The sequence below is a fragment of the Poromitra crassiceps genome, assembly GCF_964638095.1.
Source record: "Poromitra crassiceps genome assembly, chromosome: 17".
NCBI lineage: Eukaryota > Metazoa > Chordata > Actinopteri > Beryciformes > Melamphaidae > Poromitra > Poromitra crassiceps.
This window is the reverse complement of record NC_139635.1, coordinates 27,288,202-27,309,589: the sequence shown is the minus strand read 5'-3', so window position 1 is coordinate 27,309,589 and position 21,388 is coordinate 27,288,202. Positions and strand designations below refer to the sequence as shown.

The window sequence follows — 21,388 nt, the reverse complement described above, 5'->3', positions numbered from 1 at the left end:
CAGGCCATCAGCTGACAGGTGGGCGGGCCTTATTGGTTTAATGTGTTCTGTTAATTCTGAATGTGTTACATAGCGTTCATGTTTGACCAGAGGTCAGTCAAATCTGTGCCTGGGAATAATCCATTTACAATCTAATGTTCTCATTTTTACAATTGAATATATGAAAGTTTCCACTGAATATGACATCAAGAAAATATCATCAATGTAGCCTACTGACCACAGAGTAGTAATACAGTGATACAAATGATTATTATAAGAGGATTTTAAACAGATAAACACAGTCATGGGAGAAAAACTTGAGCCAACTAGAACAGTGGTTCTCAACTGGTGTAGCCTCAGGACCCACTATTTTCCTTGTCATGAAGTCACGACCCAAATTTCAGATTTTTTTTTAAACCACTCAAATTGATTGCACAAAAAATAGCGCATTAATTTAATACACAATGCCTTCATGCACTGTTATAAACCTCAAATGAACAAAAAAGTGCAACAGAAGTGCAACTAGGGCTAAAAACCAATTGAAATAAGGCAGACTTGAATTACAGGCAAGTCAAACTGGTCATGCTCAGAAAGTCTTATTTGAACTGTATGAAATATGAAATAAAAGGCAGACTTATCTTGAATTACATGCCTATATGTTTTTAAACAAGTTAATAATAATAATAAAACAAGTTAACCTGGACATGTTAATCCAGTTTCAATAGTCTGAATTTAACTAATATGAAATAAAAAGGCAGACTTTTCTTGAATCACAAGGCTATATGCTTTTTAGTTAAACTGTCATAACTTTTAATTAAACTGGGGCCATGCTAATCCAGTTTCAATCATCTGAATTGAACTAAAATTAAATATGAAATGAAAAGGCAGACTTCTCTTGAATTACAGGCAGAGCATATGCTTCAGCTTGTTAAACAAGTAAAACTGGTCAGGCTAATCCAGTTTCAATAATCTGAATTTAACTCAAATGAAATATGAAAAAAAAAAAAAAAAAAAAAAAAAAAAATTGGGCCAATGTCCGCGACCCAATCAAAACGGCCCGTCGCGACCCACCACTTGAGGAACGCTGAACTAGAACACCATGCAGTCTTTTGTCAGTAAATGTTGTCCCTAAAGATAAGACATTATTGTGAATGATCCAGGCAGTTAAAGACAGTAAATGTTGTCCCTAAAGATAAGACATTATTGTGAATGATCCAGGCAGATAAAGACAGGACGTGTCACAAAGCAGACATGAACTCATGATAGAGATGTTAGCATATAGGCTACCAAGAAGTGTGAATGGAGATTAATGAGGCCAGACATTTTATTCAAGACATCAGTTGTGTCCTCAATATAGGAGGACAGTTTCATTATGGTATAATGAAGTCAATACATGCAGGTTTGGTAAATGAACCATATAACCATATAAAATAGGGCGACCTGAGGTGGGTTGTCTCTAGGCTGTTTGTATAGAGTCAGTAGAAATAATGAGGTGTTCAACAGAAGCTAAATTCATTGTCATTAAATTAATCCAACAGTAGCTGTGTTTCCATTACAGTTTTTCGCAAAAGAATTGCGATATTTCTACAACTTCGACAATGTACAATTGCGACTTGTAGGCGTTTCCATTGAAGTTGCGTTTGAGTGATTCCCCGTTGCAGCAGCTGCCACAGTGATTACGCACGGGGATCTGCCCCATATCCCGTCCCCTGCATGCTCAAATCCAACCAATGGTCAATGCAAATCCCAACATGAAGTTACAATGCATATAAACGAGCCTGATTATCAATTCAAAAGAAAATGAGTCGCAAAATGTTGCTGGCTGCGTGAATGCAGTCAGCGCGACAGGCAGAGGAAAAAAGGTAGCCTAATAGCCTACAACTGGTCCGATTTAGAGATGGAGGGGGGAAAAGGCTGATTTGGTTCTATAATTGCACCTGAAACGTGTGCAATGTATTAGCCTACTCACAGTCACTGTATTCACTTCAGACAGCACCACCGCACCAGTGTGTGCTTTTCATCCTCTCATCTCGCCGCTGTGCCAAATGCGCGCACACAGGCAGCCTGCTGTCACCATGGACCGATTTCTGCCATTAAACATTATCTAATTTGCCCGGCTACGCTTTTGCATAACACTCGTCTTTCTGCTAGGTAGCGTTGCTTCAAAGTTTTCCACTTGCTGCGGAGGTTTTGACACGGCTATCGAACCTTACTTACCAAACTTATTTTCCGCTCCTTTTCCAAGGGATAATATGGGTCACATGACGTGCAAATGCGAAAAATGTGTTTCCATTACACTTTTGCGATAAACTTCTATATCGACACGTCTGAAAAACCACCTCATGAGAGCGAAAAAACTTTTTGCGATATTTGGGAGGTTTTTCGAAATTCACGTGTTTCCATTACCCAATTTCTATTGCGATATTTAGATTTTGCGCATTTCTGAGGGTAATGGAAACACAACTAGTGTCTCTAGACATGCCAATGAAGGCTTTTTAAATCATTGCACACTTAGTCCTCCTTGATGACACTTTAAAAGTGCATAAAATGTGAGTGTAGTCCCCTTTTCTTTTTACTTAAATTTCCCCTTTTAAGGTATTTTCATTCAAGAATGATGTAATAAATGTTGTTATTTCACACTTTCCCTTCAGGTCTCAGATATGTCTGCTGTCAGCAGTCTCCTCTCTGAAGAGCAGTTCCTGTGCTCCATCTGTCTGGATGTGTTCACTGATCCAGTCTCCACACCATGTGGACACAACTTCTGCAAGAACTGCATCACACAACACTGGGATGTTAGTGTCCAGTGCCAGTGTCCCATGTGTAAAGAGGTTTTTGACAGAAGACCTCTGCTGCAGGTCAATACTTTCATATCTGAGATGGTTGCTCAGTTCAGGAAGTCAGCTCTGATGAAAGCCAGGAGCTGCCCAGACCAACAAAGTGCCAAACCTGGAGAAGTTCCCTGTGATGTCTGCACTGGGCCCAAAGAGAAGGCCCTGAAGTCCTGCCTGGTGTGTCTGACCTCCTACTGTGAGACTCACCTGGAGCCTCATCAGAGAATATCAGGCCTGAAGAGACACAAGCTGATGGATCCTGTGGAGAACCTGGAAGACAGGATGTGTAAGAAGCATGACAGACCGCTGGAGCTGTTCTGCAAGACTGACCAGATGTGTGTCTGTCAGTTCTGCACTGAGTCAGACCACAAGTCACATCGCTTTGTTCCTCTGGAAGAAGAATATGATGGAAAGAAGGCTGAACTGGGGAAGACGGAGGCTGAAATTCAGCAGAAGATCCAGGAGAGACGACTGAAGATTCATGAGATCAAACAGTCAGTAGAGCTCAGCAAGGCAAATGCAGACAGAGAGATAGCAGACAGTGTGCGGGTCTTCACTGCTCTGAAGCAGTCTGTGGAGAGAGGTCAGGCTGAGCTCATTGAGACGATTGAAGAGAAGCAGAAAACAACTGAGAAACAGGGTGAAGGCTTCATCAAAGAGCTGGAACAGGAAATCTCTGAGCTGATGAAGAGAACCGCTGAGGTGGAGCAGCTCTCACACACTGAAGACCACCTTCACCTCATCCAAAGCTTCCCATCCCTGAACACTCCTCCACATACCAAGGGCTGGACAGAGGTCAGTGTCCAATCATCACATGAAGGGACTGTGAGGAGAGCTGTGGCTCAGCTGGAGGAGACACTCAGGAAAGAGATGGAGAAGCTGCTTGCTGATGTTGAGCTGAAGAGGGTCCAGCAGTTTGCAGTGGATGTGACTCTGGATCCTGATACAGCACCAGCCCATCTCATCCTGTCTGATGACGGGAAACAAGTACATCATGGTGATGTATGGAAGAATCTCCCAGACAACCCAGAGAGATTCTCTTCTGGTCCCTGTGTCTTAGCAAAGCAGAGCTTCTCTTCAGGGAAGTTTTACTACGAGGTCCAGGTTAAAGGGAAGACTCGCTGGGATGTAGGAGTGGCCAGAGGCTCGATAGACAGGAAGGGAGACATCACACTGAGCCCAGAGGATGGATACTGGACTGTATGGTTGAGGGATGGAAATGAGTACCAAGCTCTTGCTGACCCTGCTGTCCTCCTCTCTCTGAAGATGAAGCCTCAGAAGGTCGGGGTGTTTGTGGATTATGAGGAGGGTCTGGTCTCCTTTTATGACGTAGATGCTGCAGCTCTTATCTACTCCTTTACTGGCTGCACCTTCACTGAGAAACTCTACCCATACTTCGGTCCCTGCAATAATAATGGTGGTAAAAACTCCGCCCCTCTGATCATCTCTCCTGTTAATCACACAGATTAGACTGATCATTAATTTGCCTCAGGATTCATTGTCAGTTAAGACAATTTACGCACATGTTTTGACTTCAGGTATCTAGCAGCCAGTCTAATGTTGAATTTTATTTTATAGAACAACAACAACACTTTTCAGACTTGTCTAGCACATTAAGATTATTGATGTGTTCTTTCAATAGGGCTCAGTCTCCACTGAGAGAAGACCAGTAACTACTGATGTATCTTGTCTCTTTACCTTTTCTTCCTCTTGGCAGAATGTGTGGTGTTATGGCTCATGTTCATGTGATGTAGACATAATGATTTAGTTAGATCATGTGGGGGGGTTAAAGTTAAAGAAGAGTTCAGTATTTCCTTTCATATCCTGTTTTTCTTTGATCATTAAAGTGAGTGTGTGAAAACGACACATTTTCCAGTTTCATTGTAACATCTCTATTCACTCCTCTAACGGTGCATGATGCACACCACAGTGACACTAGTCAGTTGTTCATTCATTCATTGTGTATTGGATGCGTCTGTCATCTCCTTCCAAAGCATGCTGGGATACCTGGCGACGGACGAGAGCAACAACAGCGACGTGGGGAGGGGCCAGAAGACAGCAAGACAACCAATCAAGCTGCAGCACCAAGCGAGCAGTGACTCCAAGCCACTTTTGTCGTGCTGGTGTGCGTTGGCCGTGCAGAGCTGACTTCCTGTTGCAGTGTTTGCTAATACAATATAGAGCTGACTTCCTGTTGCAGTGTTTGCTAATACAATATAGAGCTTAGCAGGTCCAAAACAACAAGCCCGGCCCGGCCTGAACCCGAATCCTTCTTAGTAAGTTGACTGTTTATCTATTCTTCTAAACTATATCCATGTGTCTGTTCAGTCTTATGAATACATACGGTTTTAAGGATACAATAATAATAAATTTCATAACACTACATTGTATTTATGGAGCACTTTTCATGGTATTCAGACGCTTTACAAGGGGGTTTAAAAAGATCAAGTAAACAACACATTCAAAACATAATACACAATACTAATGATCAAAGAATGAGGGAAAAGACAATACAGTTATCGCAGGTTAAAAGCACAGGTGAGTTTCTAGTAATGATTTGAATGTGGGCTGAAAAAAAGGAATAACTGACTGAGGCTATTCCAATGAACTTCTGCTTATGTGCCGGATCAGAGTCACTAGTCCACCACAGGTGATCGGTCAGGATCAAAAGTCCAAGAAAGAAGGTTTAGTCCTTTTATTCAACCCAGGTGTTTCCGTAGTCCTGCATCCAGGTATTACTTTAGGTGTGGTTTCCTAAGAAACAAATAAACAATGGAAACATGAATAACTCAAATGGATTGAGTGACCAAACAATTGAGCTATATAACTACGAACAAAGTTCCATACTCAAATGGACCACAAGGTGGCTCTCTAACACAATATATGCAGTACAGAAACAAACAGATAATTACTATTATCTAATACCAGCAATTCCCATAACACAATTGACCATTTAACATATATAATCAATACTGCCCCGAGATGTGAGCTTAAACTATGCTCATTTACAGGTTTCAACATCCTCTTTAGACAGAATGCACATATACACACATTATAGGATGCACAAATTACAAATGTAAGGTAAATACAAATAGTTGCTCAACCCAAATATGAAATGCCCATAAAGCAGGTCAGTGAGGTAGGAGGGGGTATGGTGGTGGAGCAGGTCAGTGAGGTAGGAGGGGGTATGGTGGTGGAGCAGGTCAGTGAGGTAGGAGGGGGTATGGTGGTGGAGCAGGTCAGTGAGGTAGGAGGGGGTATGGTGGTGGAGCAGGTCGGTGAGGTAGGAGGGGGTATGGTGGTGGAGCAGGTCAGTGAGGTAGGAGGGGGTATGGTGGTGGAGCAGGTCAGTGAGGTAGGAGGGGGTATGGTGGTGGAGCAGGTCGGTGAGGTAGGAGGGGGTATGGTGGTGGAGCAGGTCGGTGAGGTAGGAGGGGGTATGGTGGTGGGGCAGGTCAGTGAGGTAAGAGGGGGCCTGGCTTAAGCTACCAAATACTTCACACTGGGAAGAAATTAACTACACTAAAGCTAACAGGGAGAATCATAGGGAGACATTTGGTTAACTAAAGCTACTTATAAAAAAGTAGTTGACAGTACAGCAGATAGTCTTGAATTCTGGACAAAATCATATCCAACAATAAACATATTCTCAGATTTGGGTCTGTTATGGTCTTCAACACATAAAATATGGCTCAACAGAAGACCAGAACATATTTAGGACACCAGGCAGGTTGCACAATTATTCAAATGTTTATTTTAACCAAAAATGAAGAAAATGACCAAATAGTAGCAAATGATATAAAGAAAGGAGGCTGAAGATCCGGCCAAACTAAGGAAAAGGCCTGGGCCAACCCCTTTGGGCCGTCGAAGCCAGCTAGATTTCCTGAAGAGACAAAAAGAACAAAGGGTTAAACAGGATAATTTACGAAAACATAACTACCGGGGACTTCAGCCTAAACAAATAAACAAAATAACAGAACAAAGTACAACCAAACAAAGTACAACAAAAATAGAAAGTACAAAATAATAATTACCACTGGAGAGAACCTCCAGGCGCTGCTGCTGCTGTGTGTGTGTGCAAGCTCTCCTGTTCTCCACTCCAACCTCCATTTAAATAACCCTTGGGTTGATTGGCTCCAGGTGTTGCCGCTCAGGCAATTAAGATAGAGCAGGAACTCCAGAGGGAGGGGAGAGAGAGCGAGAAGAGGAGGAGACTGGCTGGTCACATAACAGGGTCCAAGAGACACAATCTCATCAAATGGGGGTCTGTGGCGCTAATGTGGACTAAATTAGAGGTCTTGATATGAAAAGGGTTGAGAAACATTGGAATGAGCTGTGTGTGTGTGTGTGTGTGTGTGTGTGTGTGTGTGTGTGTGTGTGTGTGTGTGTGTGTGTGTGTGTGTGTGTGTGTGTGTGTGTGTGTGTGTGTGTGTGTGTGTGTGTGCGTGTGTGTGTGCACATGTGTGTCTCTCCACTGTTGGCTAGCTGTGGCCGCCCTCAGCCTTTGGATGGTTGCAGTCAAAGACATGCACCATGAATTCTTAATACACTGTATGTTCCTGCCATCACACAGGGGAAGTCAATATGACCCAGCCGTGGTCAGAAGCTCAGCTCTTCTAGGGAATGTGTGTGTGTGTGTGTGTGTGTGTGTGTGTGTGTGTGTGTGTGTGTGTGTGTGTGTGTGGCAAACATGGAATAATGACGCAACTTTTGTAATACTATTCTGTTTTTTTGCAATTTCTCCATCTATCTAAATGCATTTGACGTTTGACATACAATCATTTTGACTAACAACAAAACAAACAAACATGCCTGTTCATCATTTTAAGGTTGTCAAGTGTTGTGTTGCAGATTTTGCTCTGCCTTAGTGCCTTTACTTGCTACATTGATCTACTCAAGTAAGATTTTTTGTTCAAGATTAATTTTAATAGCCATAATGAGTAATCATATTACAAAGGAGGATTTGACTTAGGGCAAGTATGCAGCGCAGCGATCACATCAATATCCCATATGAATTCTCCTGAGCCGTATCTCATACTCTCTCGCCTCTATTTTCCCCTCTCTCTGCTCTGTGCAAGACTAAAATATTAAGTAGGCCTACAGGATCAATCCAATCCATCCAACACAATATTTGTATGCTGCTCATTGTTTGCCCAAATCACAAATTACACTGTATGATGTCATGTTTATATGTGTGTTCATAAAAAAATAAATGCACAATAAACTTGTGGTACTATTTGTGGTACTACAGCTCTCTAATGGTAAGAATCAAAATGAATCAACACATGGATTTGACCCCCCCCCCCCCCGCCCAGAAAAAGGCGGAGCAACAGGAAACGGAGGAGAGCGAATTTCAGCGTCACATTCCGGAATTGAAAGAGAAAGTAACTTGCGACAAGATTGCTGTTTGCTGCAGTCGAGAAAGGACCTGGGTCTGTTCAATTCTCAAGTGAGCTTCGAGAAAAGACTCTCAAAAGAAAAGAAAACTAGCGGTGAGTAACAGCAGATCATATTTACTGTGTTGAAACAGAGCAAGAAAGAACACACACTTTGAGCTGTCGGCCGATCCAGATAGGCCTAATGGAATGGAATTCGGTTTGTCCTGTATCGTTAGAGATTAATTTCAACTGAAGTGTATAGTGTACGTCCAAAAATTAAGACTCAACTTGCTTTCAGACATTCTTAAAGTGAAAAAGAGGAGAGCTAGGAGTGCCCACTAACTTCAAAGCCTTTATCAGCATGGTCTTCATCAGGCCATCAGCTGACAGGTGGGCGGGCCTTATTGGTTTAATGTGTTCTGTTAATTCTGAATGTTACATAGCGTTCATGTTTGACCCAGAGGTCAGTCAAATCTGTGCCTGGGAATAATCCATTGACAATCAAATGTTCTCATTTTTACAATTTAATATATGAAAGTTTCCACTGAATATGACATCAAGAAAATATCATCAATGTAGCCTACTGACCACAAAGTAGTAATACAGTGATACAAATGATTATTAAGAGGGTTTTAAACAGATAAACACAGTCATGGGAGAAAAGCTTGAGCCAACTAGAACACCATGCAGTCTTTTGTCAGTAAATGTTGTCCCTAAAGATAAGACATTATTGTGAATGATCCAGGCAGTTAAAGACAGTGAATGTTGTCCCTAAAGATAAGACATTATTGTGAATGATCCAGGCAGTTAAAGACAGTAAAGATAAGACATTATTGTGAATGATCCAGGCAGTTAAAGACAGTAAAGGAACAACTGGATATCCAGCCGATCAGGACGTGTCACAAAGCAGACATGAACTCATGATAGAGATGTTAGCATATTTATTATTCACCTTTATTTTACCAGGAAAATTACTTGAGATCCAAGATCTCTTTTTCGAGTAAGACCTGGCCAAAATGGCAACATCCATAAAAACAAAAAACAACAAGACGCAAGCACAACAAGAACATAAAAGGCAATACAGTCATGAGGAGAATTGAATGTGGGTTGGAGCAGTTAAGAAAAAGGGGAGATGAGATGCGGGGGGGGGGGGGGGGTAGAAGGGGTTAGGGTAAAAGGTAGGAATGAGGAAAAGGGGGTTGGGTGGGGAGGGGTTGTATACAAGATATTAAAAACACTTTATACAGAAAAGCAGTGACATTGACCCATCACATTCTTTAAAAAGTCTGCGACTTGAGTTTTAAAATCAGGAAAGGTGATGAGGTTAGCTAGTTTTAGGGTTTTTTGCAGCTCATTCCAGGCAGAGGGAGCAGAAAACATGAAGGCCCTTTTCCCAAACTCTGTGCGAGTTTTGGGTACTGAGGCATGGAGGAAGTCCTGAGAGCGTAAACTATAAGATGGGTTTGATGTGATGGAGATGTAGGAGCAGAGATAAAGGGGGAGCTTACCGGTGATTGCTTTATAAATGAAGATATACCAATGATGCAGCCTGCGGGCAGTGAGGGATGGCCAGTTTACCTTAGAATACAGAGTGCAGTGATGGGTGAGTGATCTACAGCCAGTGATGAATCTTAAAGCTCCATGGTAGGTAGTGTCCAGTATATGAAGTGAGGCGGAGCAGGCTTTCATGTAAAGAACATCGCCATAATCTAAAACTGGTAAAAATGTAGCTGCCACAAGCTTCTTTTTAGCATAAAAAGAAAAGCATGATTTGTTCCTGAAATAGAACCCCAACCTCACTTTTAGCTTTCTAGCAAGGCTATCGATGTGAGGTTTAAAAGACAAGCTGTCATCCAGTAAAAAGCCTAGGTATTTAAAAGTTGTGACGGATTGAATGTGTGCACCTTGAGATGTATAAATGCCGGTAGAATTTACACTATGTATTTGTGTTTTGGATTTGGAAAAGACCATCAGTTTTGTTTTGTCCGGGTTTAAAACAAGCCTAAGTTGCTGAAGTTGGGATTCTACTTCTTTAAAAGCATTTTGCAGGTTTTCCAAAGCCCTGGACAGAGAGGCAGCACAACAGTAAATAACAGTGTCATCAGCATAAAAATGAAAGTTTGCATGTGAAGCACTTTTGCCAAGGTTATTAATATAAATTGTGAACAGTAAAGGGCCTAAAACCGAGCCTTGTGGCACCCCCTTGTGGACAGATAAAACTTCAGAAATAAAACCATCAGCCTGAACACATTGAGTCCTGTCAGTAAAATAATTAGAAAACCAAGCAACAGCAGAGTCTGACAAACCAATACTAACTAACCTGTGCTTCATGACATCATGGTCCACAGTGTCGAACGCTTTAGAAAAATCAATAAAAAGGGAGGCACAGTGCTCTCTCCTATCTAAGGCCACAATGATGTAATTTACTACTTTTGTAGCAGCAGTAACTGTACTGTGACACTTCCTAAAACCAGACTGATATGGGGATAAAATTACATGGTTGCTAAGGAATTCTTTTAATTGGTTACTTACCAGCGTTTCCAGAATCTTGGCTAGAGCTGACAAGTTTGATATTGGCCTATAATTGTTGAGGTTTGAGGGGTCACCACCTTTTAACAGGGGGAGAACATGAGCCTTTTTCCACATCTATAGGCTACCAAGAAGTGTGAATGGAGATTACTGAGGCCAGACATTTTATTCAAGACATCAGTTGTGTCCTCAATATAGGACAGTTTCATTATGGCATAATGAAGTCAATACATGCAGGTTTGGTGAATGAACCATTGTCATATAAAATAGGGCGACCTGAGGTGGGTTGTCTCTAGGCTGTTTGTACAGAGTCAGTAGAAATAATGAGGTGTTCAACAGAAGCTAAGTTCATTGTCATTAATCCAACAGTGTCTCTCTAGACATGCCAATGAAGGCTTTTTAAATCATTGCACACTTCACTTAGTCCTCCTCGATGACACTTTAAAAGTGAATAAAATGTGAGTGTAGTCCCCTTTTTTTTAACTTAAATTTCCCCTTTTAACTCATTGAGTGCCAATGACGACAGCTGTCGTCAATTCAAATACTGACGTAGAGTGCCAAAGACGACGATTGTCGTCAATTGCGTTTTTTGACGGTGGGACGTCGATCAAAGCCTTCCGCATCTCCTGTACAACTATTGTAGCTATTGGAGGTCTATAACCTATTTTACAGAACCCTTAGGTGGCGACAGTGCTCTCCAGGTTAACAGAAAGGCAGAGAAAAACAGAGAATAAGTCGTTGGGGAAACGGAAATCGCATCGCATCCGTATGCATCGATATGCATGAAGCGTTTTAACGTTAGATGTGCCTGCAGCAGCCAATCTGCTCCCACAATTGAGCTCCTCCATGTCCGCTGCGACAGCCCATTCGCATGATCAGCTGTGGAGTTGTTATTATTCTCAACTGGAAGCATAGGAGCCGGTGACAAACACACGCGGAACGCTGTAAAAAAGCTGGATGTCGCGCACCCTTCACAGTGCAGAGCAAACTCAGCAGAGAGCCACCTCCCATACGGAGGAGTGTGCAGTTGAGGGGTGGGAGGGGGGGGGGGCACGCAGAGCAGCACACAACACCCAGACAGACCCAGGCAGCAGGACAGGGTTGGCAAACGCAAGCCAGAATATCCGATGCCCACCAGCAGCAAATCAAGACCAGCAAGAAGCTGCAACCAGCAGCGCACGCAGGGGCCAGCGCTGCTGGTTGCAGCTAAAATTATTATTCTGCCAAACAAAATTCCCTGGCCTTCACTGTTTTATTGAAGGAAATTATTTTTGAGGTGTGACTACATCAGAAAATTAGCTTCAGAGTCAGTGATGTGTTTGAAATGTTTAATTTCACAAAAGGGCCATTATCTCAGCTTCTAGAAAAAAACTGCTCTTTTTTGTTAAATCAAGCTATCTTCTCCGGCTGATAACTAAAGAACGGAAAATGATATCAATAAACCTGTTTTTGCTGATGATAGAAAAGAGTCTCATCGTTCTTTTTGCGTGTTCATTGTTTACATAGTAATATCACACAATATTCTGTGGGCCTCGAGAAATCACTGAAAAAAGCTCTGAAACTCTGGCACTGGGAGCGTCCGTTCTCCAAAAGTGGCTGGCACTCAATGAGTTAAGGTATTGTCATTCAAGAATGATGTAATAAATGTTGTTATTTCACACTTTCCCTTCAGGTCTCAGATATGTCTGCTGCCAGCAGTCTCCTCTCTGAAGAGCAGTTTCTGTGCTCCATCTGTCTGGATGTGTTCACTGATCCAGTCTCCACACCATGTGGACACAACTTCTGCAAGAACTGTATCACACAGCACTGGGATGTTAGTGTCCAGTGCCAGTGTCCCATGTGTAAAGAGGTTTTTGACAGAAGACCTCTGCTGCGGGTCAATACTTTCATATCTGAGATGGTTGCTCAGTTCAGAAAGTCAGCTCAGATGAAAGCCAGGAGCTGCCCAGACCAACAAAGTGCCAAACCAGGAGAAGTTCCCTGTGACGTCTGCACTGGGACCAAAGAGAAGGCCCTGAAGTCCTGCCTGGTGTGTCTGGTGTCCTACTGTGAGACTCACCTGGAGCCTCATCAGAGAATCTCAGCCCTGAAACGACACAAGCTGATGGATCCTGTGGAGAACCTGGAAGACAGGATGTGTAAGAAGCATGACAGACCGCTGGAGCTGTTCTGCAAGACTGACCAGATGTGTGTATGTCAGTTCTGCACTGAGTCAGACCACAAGTCACATCGCTTTGTCCCTCTGGAAGAAGAATATAAAGGAAAGAAGGCTGAACTGGGGAAGACGGAGGCTGAAATTCAGCAGATGATCCAGGAGAGACGACTGAAGATTCATGAGATCAAACACTCAGTAGAGCTCAGTAAGGCAAATGCAGACAGAGAGATAGCAGACAGTGTGCAGGTCTTCACTGCTCTGAAGCAGTCTGTGGAGAGAGGCCAGGCTGAGCTCATTGAGACAATTGAAGAGAAGCAGAAAACAACAGAGAAAGAGGCTGAAGGCTTCATCAAAGAGATGGAACAGGAAATCTGTGAGCTGATGAAGAGAACCGCTGAGGTGGAGCAGCTCTCACACACTGAAGACCACCTCCACCTCCTCCAAAGCTTCCCATCCCTGAACACTGCTCCACACACCAAGGACTGGACAGAGGTCAGTGTCCACTCATCATATGAGGGGACTGTGAGGAGAGCTGTGGCTCAGCTGGAGGAGACACTCAGTAAAGACATGGAGAAGCTGCTTGCTGATGTTGAGCTGAAGAGGGTCCAGCAGTTTGCAGTGGATGTGACTCTGGATCCTGATACAGCACATCCTGATCTCATCCTGTCTGATGATGGGAAACAAGTACATGATGGTGATGTAAAGAAGAATCTCCCAGACAACCCAGAGAGATTTTCTTCTTGTAGCTGTGTCTTAGCAAAGCAGAGCTTCTCTTCAGGGAAGTTTTACTATGAAGTCCAGGTTAAAGGGAAGACTGACTGGGATGTAGGAGTGGCCAGAGGGTCGATCAACAGGAAGGGAGACATCACACTGAGCCCAGAGGATGGATACTGGACTGTATGGTTGAGGGATGGAAATGAGTACGAAGCTCTTGCTGACCCTTCTGTCCTCCTCTCTCTGAAGATGAAGCCTCAGAAGGTGGGCGTATTTGTGGATTATGAGGAGGGTCTGGTCTCCTTTTATGATGTAGCTGCTGCAGCTCTTATCTACTCCTTTACTGGCTGCACCTTCACTGAGAAACTCTACCCATACTTCTGTCCCTACAATAATAATGGTGGTAAAAACTCCGCCCCTCTCGTCATCTCTCCTGTCAATCAGACAGATTAGACTGATCAGTAATTTGCCTCAGGATTCATTGTCAGTTAAGACAGTTTACACACATGTTGTTTTGTCTTCAGGTAACTAGCAGCCAGTCTAATGTTGAATTTTATTTTATAGAACAACAAAAATACTTTTCAGACTTGTCTAGCACATTTGAAGATTATTAATTTGTTCTTTCAATAGGGCTCAGTCTCCACTGAGAGAAGACCAGTAACTACTGATGTATCTTGTCTCTTTACCTTTTCCTCCTCTTGGAAGATTGTGTGGTGTTATGGCTCATGTTCATGTGATGTAGACAAAGTGATTTAGTTATATCATGACAGGGGGGTTAAAGTTAAAGAAGACTTCAGTATTTCCTTTCATATCCTGTTTTTCTTTGATCATTAAAGTTTTTGGCCTAATTAGACGAGGTTAGGAGTGACGGGTGTTTCGCCCGGCTGTCTTTTCATGGACCCCTTACGTGGGATCCTGCATACAACTCTTACAAGCACACAAGCACTTGATGTGGCTGGTTAGTGGTAACATTGGAATGTTGATGATGATGTTTTTGTCGGAGCCTATGTTCTGAAAATTGCAACAAAAAAAAAGTATTTTTCCTTATATCCAGTTTTTCTTTGATCATTAAAGTGAGTGTGTGAAAACGACACATTTTCCAGTTTCATTGTAACATCTCTATTCACTCCTCTAACGGTGCATGATGCACACCACAGTGACACTAGTCAGTTGTTCATTCATTCATTGTGTATTGGATGCATCAGTCATCTCCTTCCAAAGCATGCTGGGATACCTGGCGATGGACGAGAGCAACGACAGCGACGTGGGGAGGGGCCAGAAGACAGCAAGACAACCAATCAAGCTTCAGCACCAAGCGAGCAGTGACTCCAAGCCACTTTTGTCGTGCTGGTGTGCGTTGGCCGTGCAGAGCTGACTTCCTGTTGCAGTGTTTGCTAATACAATATAGAGCTTAGCAGGTCCAAAACAACAAGCCCGGACGGCCTGAACCCCAATCTTTCTTAGTAAGTTGGCTGTTTATCTATTCTTCTAAACTATATCCATGTGTCTGTTCAGTCTTATGAATACATACGGTTATAAGGATAAAATAATAATACATTTAATAACAGTAAATTGTATTTATGGAGCACTTTTCATGGTATTCAGACGCTTTACAAGGGGGTTTAAAAAGATCAAGTAAACAACACATTAAAAACATAATACACAATACAAATGATCAAAGAATGAGGGAAAAGACAATACAGTTATCGCAGGTTAAAAGCACAGGTGAGTTTCTAGTAATGATTTGAATGTGGGCAGTTTAATGCAGTCTCTGATGTGTTTAGGGAGAGAGTTCCAGAGGGAGGGGGCAGCAAGGGAGACGGTTCTGTCACCCCGGGTCCAGCGCTTGGTCCTGAGTGGTGGAGACATGAGGTTTGCATCAGAGGAGCGGAGGCTATGGGAGGGGCTATGGTGGTGGAGCAGGTCAGTGAGGTAGGAGGGGGTATGGTGGTGGAGCAGGTCAGTGAGGTTAGGAGGGGGTATGGTGGTGGAGCAGGTCAGTGAGGTAGGAGGGGGTATGGTGGTGGAGCAGGTCAGTGAGGTTAGGAGGGGGTATGGTGGTGGAGCAGGTCAGTGAGGTAGGAGGGGGTATGGTGGTGGAGCAGGTCAGTGAGGTAGGAGGGGGTATGGTGGTGGAGCAGGTCAGTGAGGTAGGAGGTGGTATGGTGGTGGAGCAGGTCAGTGAGGTTAGGAGGGGGTATGGTGGTGGAGCAGGTCAGTGAGGTAGGAGGGGGTATGGTGGTGCAGCAGGTCGGTGAGGTAGGAGGTGGTATGGTGGTGGAGCAGGTCAGTGAGGTAGGAGGGGGTATGGTGGTGGAGCAGGTCGGTGAGGTAGGAGGGGGTATGGTGGTGGAGCAGGTCAGTGAGGTAGGAGGGGGTATGGTGGTGGAGCAGGTCAGTGAGGTAGGAGGGGGTATGGTGGTGGAGCAGGTCAGTGAGGTAGGAGGGGGTATGGTGGTGGAGCAGGTCGGTGAGGTAGGAGGGGGTATGGTGGTGGAGCAGGTCGGTGAGGTAGGAGGGGGCCTGGCTTAAGCTACCAAATACTTCACACTGGGAAGAAATTAACTACAGTAAAGCTAACAGGGAGAATCATAGGGAGAAATGTGGTTAACTAAAGCTACTTATAAAAAGTAGTTTACATTACAGCAGATAGTCTTGAATTCTGGACAAAATCATATCCAACAATAAACATATTCTCAGATTTGGGTCCAAGAGACACAATCTCATCAAATGGGGGTCTGTGGTGCTAATGTGGACTATTAGAGGTCTTGATATGAAAAGGGTTGAGAATCATTGGTGTAGGATTGAATGGGAATGAGCTGTGTATGTGTGTGTGTGTGTGTGTGTGTGTGTGTGTGTGTGTGTGTGTGTGTGTGTGTGTGTGTGTGTGTGTGTGTGGCAAACATGGAATAATGACGCAACTTTTGTAATACTATTCTGATTTTTTGCAATTTCTCCATCTATCTAAATGCATTTGACGTTTGACATACAATCATTTTGACTAACAACAAAACAAACAAACATGCCTGTTCATCATTTTAAGGTTGTCAAGTGTTGTGTTGCAGATTTTGCTCTGCCTTAGTGCCTTTACTTGCTACATTGATCTACTCAAATAAGATTTTTTGTTCAAGATTAATTTTAATAGCCATAATGAGTAATCATATTACAAAGGAGGATTTGACTTAGGGCAAGTATGCAGCGCAGCGATCACATCAATATCCCATATGAATTCTCCTGAGCCGTATCTCATACTCTCTCGCCTCTATTTTCCCCTCTCTCTGCTCTGTGCAAGACTAAAATATTAAGTAGGCCTACAGGATCAATCCAATCCATCCAACACAATATTTGTATGCTGCTCATTGTTTGCCCAAATCACAAATTACACTGTATGATGTCATGTTTATATGTGTGTTCATAAAAAAATAAATGCACAATAAACTTGTGGTACTATTTGTGGTACTACAGCTCTCTAATGGTAAGAATCAAAATGAATCAACACATTGATTTGACCCCCCCCCCCGCCCAGAAAAGGCGGAGCAACAGTAAACGGAGGAGAGCGAATTTCAGCGTCACATTCCGGAATTGAAAGAGAAAGTAACTTGCGACAAGATTGCTGTTTGCTGCAGTCGAGAAAGGACCTGGGTCTGTCCAATTCTCAAGTGAGCTTCGAGAAAAGACTCTCAAAAGAAAAGAAAACTAGCGGTGAGTAACAGCAGATCATATTTACTGTGTTGAAACAGAGCAAGAAAGAACACACACTTTGAGCTGTCGGCCGATCCAGATAGGCCTAATGGAATGGAATTCGGTTTGTCCTGTATCGTTAGAGATTAATTTCAACTGAAGTGCATAGTGTACGTCCAAAAATTAAGACTCAACTTGCTTTCAGACATTCTTAAAGTGAAAAAGAGGAGAGCTAGGAGTGCCCACTAACTTCAAAGCCTTTATCAGCATGGTCTTCATCAGGCCATCAGCTGACAGGTGGGCGGGCCCTTATTGGTTTAATGTGTTCTGTTAATTCTGAATGTGTTACATAGCGTTCATGTTTGACCCAGAGGTCAGTCAAATCTGTGCCTGGGAATAATCCATTGACAATCTAATATTCTTATTTTTACAATTTAATGAAAGTTTCCACTGAATATGACATCAAGAAAATATCATCAATGTAGCCTACTGACCACAGAGTAGGGGAGGTCCGGGACGAATGAAGCACTTTTTGTTTTTTTTGTCATTGTGTAAAGATTGTTTCAGCTGGAGTTATAATATTTTCATGTAAGCAACCTACACATGTCCTCTGGCAATACCAACCGTAGTTTCGTTCCATGGGTCAATACATCAGACGTCATCAGATGGCAACCAGAAGCTGCGCAATGCTTAATTTGTCCCACAGTGAAGGGACAAATAAAGCACAGGCGGGGGACTAATGTAGCGGTTGTGAAAAAGGCACAAAAACAGCCAGGTAACAATTTTTTTCTGGCATTAATTCCTTCATCTTTTGGTCATCTAAGAAACTAAGTATTATGAAATACATTTTAATATGTTATATGTTGCAAATTAATATAATTATAACGTCTATCTATATATTTTGCTGATGTGATGTGATCAATATTTTACCTCCCTTAAATGGCTTATCCAAAGAAATATTTGAATGTGTGCATTTTTTTGCCCTCTGTCCGTGGTCCTCTTCCTTATGCGAGGCATTGTCCTGCAAGCACAGATAAATGCATAGCCTATTCAAGGCAATTGGAGCAAAGTGCTTTATTTGTCCCCCGTGCGTTTCCCTGGATGAAAGCTAAGCTAGCACAAAGGATATGCTAACATTACACACAAAACAATCATTGAGCTGTAGTCTACCGATAGGTCTAACAGATGAAGCGTTAGCAGCATTAAATAAATAAATTCCAACACGCTAATAGAAAAATACACAGTTTGCAATATTTTACTCGCGTTTGAAAATAAGACGAAAAGGCAACGTTTTTGCGGATATCTCCGCCATCCACTGACTGGCCGAGCTGAAACTTCACAGGAAGTGAGGTACCAGGAAGTGTAACATGGGGGGAAAGAATCGTCTTCCTGGGTTTTGTCAAAGATAGTATATGAGGACAAGCTAATTCCGTCCCCCTGCTTAATTCGTCCCGGACCTCCCCTACCCAGCGAGCACAAAACGTTTTTTCAACGTTGATTTTTAGTTTAAATCTGGGTGATATTGGGTTTGAACATCTAAGACCTAATTTCACCCTCTTTTCAACCGGCTAAAATGCGGTTACAACGTCAACGTGTAAAAAACACAATTTGGTTCATCATATTGTTAAAACATTTGTTGTAGTTTGGAATAGAGACAATATTGATAGTGTGTGAATTGGCATTTGTCCATTTTATTGTGTAACTGAGAGTTGAAATCTGGTCTACACGAAAACTACATTTCAACGCATTTTATGTCACATGAAATATCATAAATATGGGACTATAGGCTATGTGGTGCCAGCAAAAAGCTTCCAGGACACAACTATGGTTAATAGTTTAGCGCAATACTATAAAATAATGAATTCAGTTCCTGCTGCAACGCGCATGCGCAAGTAGGCTACTTAGTCACTAGCTAGCTGTGACTGACTAGACCAAAGCAAGTCTGCACCGGTCTGCACCAAGTGCGGAACGAGGTGCTCTGGGCACGCTATGTTATTGTAACAGACTGTATACGAGGCTCTGTGTAGCCTACCTCCTGAGTCTCTGGTGTTAAATTAAGTTAACCTCTGAAGCCGTACAGCCTACAGACTATAGATGCACACACACATACACACAACATAATTTTAGTCTGTTACATAATATGATAGTCTCGTACGCATCACATAAAATAACTTGTCCTCCCGATCGTTGACAATTGTGTAGTCTACGTTGTGTGCGAGATAGAGTATATAATGTGCCCGGCTCTCTGTATAATATAAGAAAATGTATAGCTCAGGACGTAGAGAACGTGGGAGAACGGGGTTCGAATCCCGTGTGCGCTGCTGAATTTTTAATTTAAGATCCTGGTGAAATATGGTCTAAATCTGAACGTTCAGTAAACGTCTGCAAATAGTGGGTGAAAAAACTTTCACTTTCAAACCTTCCTTGCACGTTTTTTCAACGTTGACCCTAAACGTTTTTTAAACGTCTTTTCAACCGAAAAATGCTCGCTGGGTAGTAATACAGTGATAAAAATGATTATTAACTCATTGAGTGCCAATGACGACTTTAGTCGTCAATTCGTTTAGTAACGTTGAGTGCCAATGACCACTAAAGTCCTCAATTGCGTTTTTTGACGGTGGGACGTGGATCAAAGCCAGATCCATCTCCTGTAAAATTTTGGGGCATGTTGAATGTGTATAACCTATTTTACCGACCCATTAGGTGGCAACAGTGCTCTCCAGATTAGAGAAAGGCCAGGAAAAAAGAGAGAAGTCATGAGGAAACGGAAATCGCATCGATATGCATGAAGCATAACGTTAGCTGTGCCTGTGAACAGCAGTCAATCTGCTGCCACAATTGAGCCCCTCCGTCTCCGCTGCGATAGCCCCTCCATATGATTTAGTTGCCGACACCAGCGTCTTTCTGAAAAGTTACATTATTCTCAGCTGGGAGCCGGCGACAGGCTGTGAAAAAGCGGGGGGATGCAGCGCACTTTTCAGTGCAGACAGAGCAAACGCAGAGCAAGCAGCAGAGCCCCAGAGACACTCCCACGGAGGAGGAGGAGGGGGGTGGGGCACGCAGGGCACTACAGCATACAACCATTGACAGTAAACACAGACCCAGGCAGCAGCAGGCTCGATAGACAGAGAGACAGGCAAACAAGCTAGAATATGATGCCCACCAGCAGTAAATCAAGACCAGCAAGAAGGTGTAGGGTCTGCGCACGCAGGGGCCAGCGCTGCTGGTTGCAGCTAAAAAATATTATTTGGCCAAACAAACTTCCTTTGTTTTCACTATTTTATTGAAGGAAATTATTTTTGAGGTGTCATTACATCAGAAAATATTAGCTTCAGAGTCAATGATGTGCTTGAAATGCTTCAGTTCACAAAAGGCGGAATATCTCAGCTTCTAAATTGAAACGTGTGTTTTTGCTAAAATCAACCTATCTTCTCCGGCTGATAACTAAAGAACGGAAAATGATATCAATAAACTTGTTTTTGCAGATGATAGAAGAGAGTCTCATCGTTCTTTGTGCGTGTTCGGTGTTTACATAGTAATATCACACAATATTCTGTGGGCCTCGAGAAATCACTGAAAACGCTCTGAAACTCTGGCACTGGGTCCGTTCTCCAAAAGTGGCTGGCACTCAATGAGTTAAGAGGATTTTAAACAGATAAACACAGTCATGGGAGAAAAACTTGAGCCAACTAGAACACCATGCAGTCTTTTGTCAGTAAATGTTGTCCCTAAAGATAAGACATTATTGTCAATGATCCAGGCAGTTAAAGACAGTAAATGTTGTCCCTAAAGATAAGACATTATTGTGAATGATCCAGGCAGTTAAAGACAGTAAAGGAACAACTGGATATCCAGCCGATCAGGACGTGTCACAAAGCAGACATGAACTCATGATAGAGATGTTAGCATATAGGCTACCAAGAAGTGTGAATGGAGATTACTGAGGCCAGACATTTTATTCAAGACATCAGTTGTGTCCTCAATATAGGACAGTTTCATTATGGTATAATGAAGTCAATACATGCAGACTTTAAAAGTGAATAAAAGGTGAGTGTAGTCCCTTTTTTTTTTATCCAACTTCAATTCCCTTTTTAAGGTATTGTCATTCAAGAATGATGTAA

At 42.7% G+C, this 21,388-nt stretch overlaps 2 protein-coding genes across 2 annotated transcripts; both read left to right on the top strand.

Moving 5' to 3' along the window:
• Positions 1–2,639: 2,639 nt before the first annotated feature.
• Positions 2,640–4,280, top strand: LOC310791789 (E3 ubiquitin-protein ligase TRIM21-like; the record flags this gene model as incomplete). Its single annotated transcript, XM_083653454.1, has 1 exon — positions 2,640–4,280. The coding sequence occupies one exon, from the start codon at positions 2,640–2,642 to the stop codon at positions 4,278–4,280; it is 1,641 nt and encodes a 546-aa protein (XP_083509580.1).
• An 8,118-nt stretch (positions 4,281–12,398) lies between these two features.
• On the top strand, positions 12,399–14,039 carry LOC310791785 (E3 ubiquitin-protein ligase TRIM21-like; the record flags this gene model as incomplete). The annotated part of the gene is made up of 1 exon (XM_083653450.1): positions 12,399–14,039. One exon carries the CDS (start codon positions 12,399–12,401, stop codon positions 14,037–14,039), a length of 1,641 nt encoding a protein of 546 aa, XP_083509576.1.
• Positions 14,040–21,388: the final 7,349 nt, after the last annotated feature.